Source organism: Engraulis encrasicolus, chromosome 24, assembly GCF_034702125.1.
Source record: "Engraulis encrasicolus isolate BLACKSEA-1 chromosome 24, IST_EnEncr_1.0, whole genome shotgun sequence".
NCBI classification, from domain to species: domain Eukaryota; kingdom Metazoa; phylum Chordata; class Actinopteri; order Clupeiformes; family Engraulidae; genus Engraulis; species Engraulis encrasicolus.
Window position 1 is genome coordinate 17,400,606 of NC_085880.1, and position 9,126 is coordinate 17,409,731.

Below are 9,126 nucleotides of genomic sequence, written 5' to 3' on the forward strand. Positions count from 1 at the left end.
TATGTTGTCTACCTCATTATGTTGCGCTCCAGGACCTCCCGCTTGACAAATTAAGCACTGGTAACTTCCACATACATCATGAGTAGTGTGGTAATTTTAAGTTTAGCAGATGCCATAAATAGACAGAAAGTAACTTCTACAGTGTACATACATGATGAGTACTATGGCCAGCTGGATGAGGATGACCATATGTTCTAAGTACCACCAGCCAATGGCACACGATCACAAGACGACACTGATATACCAGTATATACCAGTGACCAACCACTCCAGATGGATTTATCAAGCATATTTCAGATAGAAAATAGAACTCGTGCTATATAACTCATCCAAAGTGTTACACACAATTATTCATATGTATTTTTTCCATAGACACCTGTCACATATAGCCAATGTGAGGATAACATGTGTTTTTTTCCATTAACTTTAGTTTAGCCTCTAAGGGAAGTTGGACCATGTATATATCCAATTCTAGAAGTCCAGATTAATCGTAATGACAATTAATGTTTTCATCTGATGGATGGGTCCCACTAGGGGATGATCCTGACTCATCCACATGAACAACAAATTACAATGCTCTATCTCTGCCTCTCTTTGGAGCGAGGTAAAGGGCAGGGCAGGCTTAGCATGGTGGGAACATGGCTGTATAGGCCTATCCCCCTTACGTGTAATATCCACACTTACCGCAGAAATTCACCTACCGCGACAAGAGCGAGGCGAGCAAGGCGAGCGACGGAAGTAATTGACTTTGTATTGAGTCACGCGACAAAAGTGATTCTGGAGACTAGAGCGATTTGCATGACGAGCGCGACAGTTTGAAGTTGAAATCCTTTCAACTTTCTATGATGCGGTTCAGCGACAAGCCGCAACAGCCAATGACTGTATAGAGGTCAGTGACCACAGCCAATGGGAATGTTTGAATGCTTTGCCTTCTGCCAGTACGGACATACTCTAGTCTCCTCAATCGCTCGTATCGCTTGCTGCTGCACTCTGTTGCTTGAATCGCACCGCACCTGGTCTATTCGTGCGGTTACAAGGGCGCCGCCGGCTACATTAGCCTACTATTTGGCTATCAGTTGCTAATGCTAAATCATTCAGAAGGGGCTGTGGGCAGCCTAACCTCAACTAGCAGATTGGAAATGCTGTGGTAGCATGAAAAATGTTGAAATGGGTGGAGTTAGTGGGTTTGGAAATTAGGTGGATTGTGTTCAGAAGAAGTTAGAACACCAAACCTTAGCTCCACCACTAGCTTTGCTCATGGCCTCAGAATAAGACTAAACATTTCATGCCACAGTCTGGCTCGTCATATACGATAATTCTTCATCAGTCCTTCTGCATACTTTTATTTCTGGAAAGCAATAGAACTACAGCACTAGTTTACACGCTTGAAAGTGTTTCTCTAATAAGTTATAGCAACTTTAAGTTACACACAGTGCGCTGTGACCCTGTATGCATTGCATAGGGGCATGGTATGTGATATACTTCAGCTTGGTAAGGATTGACGTATATGCTCAACTCTTTATACATAGAGTTGCTGCCTTGATATGTTTAGCATCTTCTTTTTCATCAAGCAGGATATGATTAATATGTGTCACTCTTTATGAGCCAGAACTGAGTGAGCTTCTCCATTATATTTTACTGACAGACAGGCAGACAGCTAGCACTTTTGATGTCTGCACTTGCCTCGTGTAAACAAAATGGCCCTGTACTGATGCTGACTGAAAGTTTGACTTGTGGAAAAAGAAAAATGACGAGCAAAGATGGAGGTGAATTTGACTTTGATTAAAGAAATGATCGCTAGCAAGGAAACTAGGTCAGCAATCACTCTAGTCAAAACCAAAGTGTGAGGTTTTTTTTTACCCCGTATAGTGCCTCCAATTGAGGTCAGATTCCTTCTGTTCACTCGTAACTCATAGCCATTGATTCAAGACAAATGTACTGCCTTAACAGACCAAAAAGTGGTGAACGAGTATTTTCTTTTGGCAATATGTGCGCCCACACTTTAAACCAAAGACAGGGCCCATTTATTTATGCCTTTATTATAGCAAGGCAATCAAGCCATTCGGCCTACAAATGTAATTGAACCTGACCAGCATCTGTTGGCTAAAGAGCTTGATGAAAAGCAAATAAATAGACACGCCCGCTTTGATGTGATGTATGGGATGTTTAGCCAGGGCTGGGTGTAGATTGAGATAATGAGAAAGCATTGATTTACCGAGGTTAAGCCTAGTAATTATTGTTCCCCTGTTTATAGGATGGCTGCTGTTAACATGGATCAGATATAAAACACTAGATCGATTTCCCAGCCCTCCCAGATTTATCCAGGGCACTTGATCACAAGGAAACTTCTTAAGGGCCCTAACGGGAAAAGAGGAAGGGAACGCATGGCGTGGTCCCGACTCGGCGTGCTTACATTAGATGGATTAAGGGTATCTCTTTGTGTCAGCATGCCTCGCCGGGCACCAACCGTTATCCTGGCAGTAAAGCCAACAGCCGACGTCAGGGATGATGTATGTGATGTTTAATTGGCATTTAAGCCTACCACATATTGCTTTCACAAATGAGCGACCTCTGAGAATGGGTTTAATTGAATTAACACCTTTAAATGGTAGGTAGTCTCTCTCTCACTCAAGATTTTAATCATTCACGGTCAAGGATTATTGGATGCCGAGATCAAACTGACAAGCTTTTTACAGTATACAAATTGATTTCCCTTCGTTGGGCAATTAATCCCTTTTTTTTTAAGTACTTTTTTTAGACTGGTCAAATTTTGTCTAAGTGCTTTGTGGTGGTATGGGAGAGGTAGACAAAACTAATGTACAACTCTAAATATGTTTAGGCAATTAGCTCAGCTCAATACAGACTAATTGAGACCATTAAGAGTCAAAACACTTGGTGTTTACTGGCCGCTAATGAAAACACTTATCTCACTGTGTATAAACTCACTCTTAAAGTCTTGCTGGTGAAGCAGCGGCACAATCAAACTTTTTGTGTCTTTGAGCACTGGGTGATGCAACTAACAAGATTTTTAATTGGTTGATGTAAGCAGGTCTTCTCCAAAAAATGGCTTATAAAAATAAATGTTACACATAATTGTAAGAATTAAAGGGCTCAGGATCTTTTTCAGTTCACATTTGTGTCTCTCCCTCTCCTGGGTTGCATTTCTCGAAACCATAGTTCCTAACTAAATAAGCTACTTTGTTGTTTACAATGCATTTTCCCATTGACAACTACCCAAGTTGCTAACTGGCTAACAGCTATGCTTTTGAGAAATGCATCCCTGGTTGTTTAGCCTTTGTGTATTCTTCTCTTTTCTGTATTTTATCCATAAAGGAAGATACACAATGAGACACATTAACTATACTTTAATGCTCACTTGCAATAGAACACTGTAAGAAAGCTGACGTATAGACATTAACAATATTGACTATATCATCCATACTGAAAGCTGCCCATAGTTTAACACAGTTGATCAGTTATTGGCATGTTTTTAGAACAATTGTATTGAAGTTGTGGTAGAGCAATCGTTAGGCCCAGCAGGAGAGGTCAATAGGCTATCCAAACAGGAGGCCTGGCTATGACTGCAGTACAAAACCCTATAGTTATGGACTTCACATAAGCAATAATTATACACCTGACTTCTCTTTTGTCAGATATTGATAAATGATGACTTGTGCTACTGCATGCCAACAAATTTGCCCTGGCCACCAGCACCTGTGCCAAAAGTCACAATTTTTCAGCACACCCGTTACTTTGTCCAGCACAAAAAGATCAGGGTCGCTGGCAGCTTTTGCTGGACCCAGGACAAACTCCTCTGAAAGGGCCTCCCACCCAATACAGTACATTCAATGTAACGAGGCCCCAAATTTGCCCGCCCGTTCCCAAGACAACTGACCCCATTTGTCCCTCCTTGTCGGCTTCCCGGAAAAGATGAACAATTGTACCGGCAGATTAACTGCAAAAAAAGGGTAAAAACATGACTTGGATTTGAAAAGTCAGGCTGCCTGTGTGTTAGTAGTACATATTTTTTTAGTCAGTGGTTCAAATTTCATGGGGCCCAGGGCGAGGTGGAAACATGTATCCATGGGAGTGGAGTGGGGTGAACAGGGCTGGACTGGCCATCTGGCATATCGGGCATTTCCCGGTGGGCCTTGCACCCTCGTGGGCCCCTATTTTCAGAAATGTAAAAAAAACACACAAAAACCAGAGGGTGCGGGCCCGCCAGTGAGTCAGTTCTGCGCCACTAATTATGAGGGGCCTTTTAAGCCAAAAGTGCCCGGGCCCTATTTCTCCCCCAGTACGTCCCTGGTGGTGAGTGATGAGTTGAGAAGGAGGAATCCAGGTCAGCTGTAATCAGCAGCTGATGACCAGATCTGTTTACCCCCTAGCCTAGTAGTATATTTACCCCACCTGGGATATTTTTAAAAGCAACTATTTCTTTTAATGTCCTACAATCTCGCTCTGGACTGGAGGCAAGCTGACTCTTCACACACTCAGTTTTGACATTCATTACATGGTGATGGTGCTGCAGTTTAACAGTCAAATAAAGCTGGGAGGAACATTTTCTTTTTTTTCCCCCTGTATGTAGATGGCATGTGATGATGCACTACACGGGTTGGGGGTAAAAGAAAGACTTGTGGTGCATGAGCCCCGCTTCAAGGATGTGATATGTGCTTTACTTCCAAAAGTTAACCTCATTTGCATTCCAGCTTTCGCCTGCACAATTTAAATTGCTTAGTTCCAGGCCCATCCTTGCTATCACTGTCAGCATGACAGTATGTCAATAATGATTACCATGCCTGCGCTGATAGCAAAGAGACATGGTTTGACAGCTGCTAAACTGCAAGTTCTATACAAACAGCCACACGCAGAGAATATTTCAGGCGGGGATATTGGGTGTTAGTAGCTTCAGATCACTGACTGTGCAATACTGTTGTTTCTGTGTGTGCTATGACAACAAGCCTCCAGATGCAGTCATGTTGCCGTGCGGAATTGACAGGATGGACTGTACTTCTAGTGCGCCCAAAGCTTATGTTCTGGTTCATGGACATCGCTGCATATTTGGAACATTCTGGAGCAAAGAATGAATAAAAAAACATCCTATTATATATATGAATAATAAAGATTGGTCTTGTATGTGGTGGTGTATTTTATGAAAATGGCACAATTATGGCTCATGCACAGCTAATGAGACTTTTTAATCTTTTATGAGACAAAGTCTTATTATTTGAAACAAAAATATTAAAAATAGCTGTGATGCATCTAAGCAAAAAACACAATATCATAAACTATACTATGATTACAAGTACTGTAGCTGTGCACGGCATATCATACACTTGCTGTATATAACACCGCAATTCCAAGCCAGCATTTTGTTCTCCAAAGGTTTTCTAAAAACATTGAGCAAAATGTGATGTAAATGTATAAGGGGAAATTATGTCATCATGTAACCATGCCATGTCTGCATCACACAATGTACTGTATGGCGTAATGGTAATTAAGCCATTCCATCATCCATACAGGGAAGCCGACTGGGGGGGTAAAGGGCCCAGGGAGAGAGGAGGGGGCCCAGAATTGGATCCTCATGCCATCGAATGTATTGGTTTTGGGGCCCTTTCAGATGTCTTAGTTCCGGGCTCAGCCAAAGCTGTCAGCGGCCCTGTCCAGGGAAGCTGATAAGGGGGGACAAAGGGGTCAGTTGCCCCGGGCCCAGCGAGATGGGGGGCCCATAATTGGTCCCTCATTACATTGAATGTATTGGGTGGGGGGCCATTTCAGATGACGTTGTCCTGGGCCCATGGAGCCAAAGCTATCAGCAGCCCTGTCCATACATGTTCTGCAAACCACAGAGGGACTTGTGTTATTTTTGAAGCTCAGCATGTGCGGTTTTATGAATGGACTCGTCCTCGATGTCCTCCAGAGGGGATGCGGGGGGCTACGTCCCATCGGAACAGGAACTGCAACGTTGTCGAGAATTAGTTCCCCACAAATGCCTCCATGTTGGAATCAGTTCTCCACCAATTCCTCAATGTGTTAGAGTCATGACCCCAGAGGGGCTGGACGGGGACGGATGGCTTGTCAGCTATAGCCTGCACGAATTGAGGAGGGACTCTGGCGTTTGGATTTTAAATGTTTCTTTAAAGATTAAGAGAGAAATAATAGCTGCCCCATGGGTGTTTAAAATGTACCTAATTTATGTTCTGCTGCCGCCGCTGCTGTTTGGCTTATCTGTACTGTATATGTGGACACATACTGAGATTGGCCACATTTCACAGGGTTTCTGTGGAATTAAAGTCTTTTGGAAATTAAAATAAAGTGTAAAATTAAAAAAGACAAATGATAGAGCACTTTAGAACTCTCCTAGTTTTTCTTTCCCTCATCTAAAGGGGCAAGTTGGACTCATCCAACTTTAATACACTTTGGCCATCCAGCACATGGTGCAACTTTGACAGAAATAAAATATTTATAGGCTGTTCTCAGCATCACTCTAAGGCACATTTGTATGGTCTCTGTGGTCATTCATTCATTAATGCTGAAATGATAATCTTATAATAACTAAACTAATGACTAAGGACTAAGTTCTTAAGTTCTTTAGGGGTCTTTACTGACATGTAAATCATATTCAATTTAAAAAAAAAAACAAGGACTAGTCACCATACCAATTTAATATTCAAAACATGGTATACAGTATGTACATTAATCTGGCTTGAATGTGACAGACAAAGGAGAGTCTGTTTGTGGCATTTCATCATACATTTTGTATTTTGTTTGTGATACACAAAAAGTGCTTCCAAAAATGGTCTTCCTCATACTCATGTAACCAGACGTATTACTGTGCTCTTCGTTCCCCTCAGGGCCGCAAATTCGCCACCAATGCAAGTCACAGTACGATATCGCTGGACTAAAGGGCCAGTCCGATAGCCCAGCGCTACCGATACTGTATGACGCTTCGGGAGGGAGGTTTACTAACGTTTCACGCCACACTCTGCCAGTTGGCATCCGTTACACTCACATAACCCAGTCTCTTAATTATGGCCAACTCTACCTGCGCCTGTAGTGATCTAGCTAATGCTAATGAAAGACTAGCCAAAGCCAACATGACGATTGAAACACTTAGACGTGACATTCGCCGGCTACAATGCGAGGTAGTCATAAAATCCCATAACACCACGTTGAAACACCAAACCAGTAATACTAGCGCCAACCTAACTACACTATCTTTTTTCCCCAGCCACAGCAAACACCAGCCGAAGTCCCCCCCGAATCCACCGTGCTCCACTCCCGCGCGTCGTAGCTGGACGGAGGTGGTTAACGGCGGCAGGGGAGTACTGCAGAAATGTTCACCACCTCTAGTGACTAGCAATCGTTTTTCTGTACTTGACTCAGTCATCGATGCAGAAACTGACCCTGTCCCCCCCTCCCACCAGGTGCCCAAGCCTCTACCACAAAGAGTGCGACCCAGAAGCCGCCGGACCCTCGCTACCCCCAGGCAAATCACCCGAGAGCAGCCTGCCCATTCAGAACCCCGGCGACCATCAACAGTCCTCATAGGATCTTCGATGGTTCGCCACGTAACCCTACGAAACGCCCAGACGTGGTGCCTACCTGGAGCTCTCGTAGCCGATGTCCAGTCGAATGTGCCGGACGCGCTGTCACAGTATCCTACTGCCACAACTCTCATCGTCCACGCAGGCTCCAATGACATCCGGCTGCAGCAGTCTAAAAAACTTGAGTCCGATTTCCTCTCCCTTATTAATACCCTTAGCAGCACTGGAAAAAAATACGCTATCTCAGGCCCCATCCCCTCTGTTTGTTTCTCTGCCTTCCAGTTCTCCCGAATCCGCCAACTGCACGTCTGGCTGATGAGACACTGCCGCCAAGAAGCCATTCCCTACGTTGACAACTTCTCCGCTTTCTGGAACCGCCGTAACCTCTTCGCACGAGATGGAAGGCACTTAAACAGATCTGGCGCTCGTCTCCTCGCGACCAACCTAGAGCTGACCCTCGAAGCCCACCGGTCCTTGGATTGACTAACAGGTGTTTCAAATCCAAAGCACTACACCAATTTAGACACTGCGTGCCCAACAGAGAGTTCCCCTCTAGCTATCCACGCTGTCACTACCCGTAGGAAAGCTCGCAGATATAGACCCTCTGGTTGTGTACACAACAACCTAATTACGATTGCACCTGAACGCATAAACAATAGCTCTACTACTTTGAATGTTAATGCTGCATTACTTAACGTGCAGTCCTTGACCAACAAAAGCTTCGTAGTAAACCAGCTGGTCTCGGACAAAAACATAAGCTTTATGTTCCTTACCGAAACATGGCTTAAAGACGACGGGGCTGCTACTTTTATTGAGGCTTGCCCTTCCGATTACAAATTCCTTCACGCCCCGAGACCAAAGAAACGAGGCGGAGGCGTAGCCATACTTTTCTCCAACAAATTTAATTGTACTAAGATGAATCTGGGCTCTTTCTCTTCATTTGAATACTTGGCAATGAGGGTCCAAGCAAACCTCAAACTGATCATTATTGTTCTGTACCGTCCACCGAAATTCTCTTCGTCATTTCTATCTGATTTCTCCACCTTCATGTCGGACGTACTTACTAACTATGACAAAGCAATAATTGCTGGCGACTTTAATATCCACGTAAATAAATCAGATGACGCAATAGCCAAGTCTTTCTTAGACACATTAAATGGATTCGGTGTCGTCCAGAATGTTACAGAACAGCCTACCCATCGAAAAGGCAACACACTTGACCTTGTTATTTCACATGCACTTGACATCAACAATATATCGGTCACGGACGTCGGCCTCTCCGACCACCACTGTGTGTTCTTTGATTTTGACATTTCAACACAAATTAGCACACCCAACAATGTCATTCACAGACGACGCATTAATGCCTCTGCTGAGCTTAAGATTTCAGACCTCATCAAATCAGGTGACCTACTAAATGGTCACTGCACACCTGATGAAATGGTTGATAGCTTCAACAACAACTTAAGAGGGATTCTAGATAACATAGCTCCAATTAGAACGACGACAAGAACCAGAGCTAGGTATTCACCTTGGATGAATGACTCACTTAGAGCCTTAAAAAGAAAATGCAGAGTAA

General features: G+C 43.7%; 1 protein-coding gene across 1 annotated transcript; it reads left to right on the top strand.

Moving 5' to 3' along the window:
• The first annotated feature begins 7,081 nt into the window (after positions 1–7,081).
• Positions 7,082–8,853, top strand: LOC134441603 (uncharacterized). Its single transcript, XM_063191982.1, has 2 exons — positions 7,082–7,304; positions 7,428–8,853. The coding sequence occupies exons 1-2, from the start codon at positions 7,098–7,100 to the stop codon at positions 8,028–8,030; spliced, it is 810 nt and encodes a 269-aa protein (XP_063048052.1). The 5' UTR covers positions 7,082–7,097; the 3' UTR covers positions 8,031–8,853.
• The last annotated feature ends 273 nt before the right edge of the window (positions 8,854–9,126 follow it).

Excerpts from the sequence above, each read along its gene's own strand:
- LOC134441603 (XM_063191982.1), top strand. The coding sequence starts at position 7,098 with ATGACGATTGAAACACTTAGACGTGACATTCGCCGGCTACAATGCGAG. Across the intron at positions 7,305-7,427 it reads CGCGTCGTAGCTGGACGGAG|GTGCCCAAGCCTCTACCACA; the intron begins GTGGTTAACGGC and ends CCCTCCCACCAG.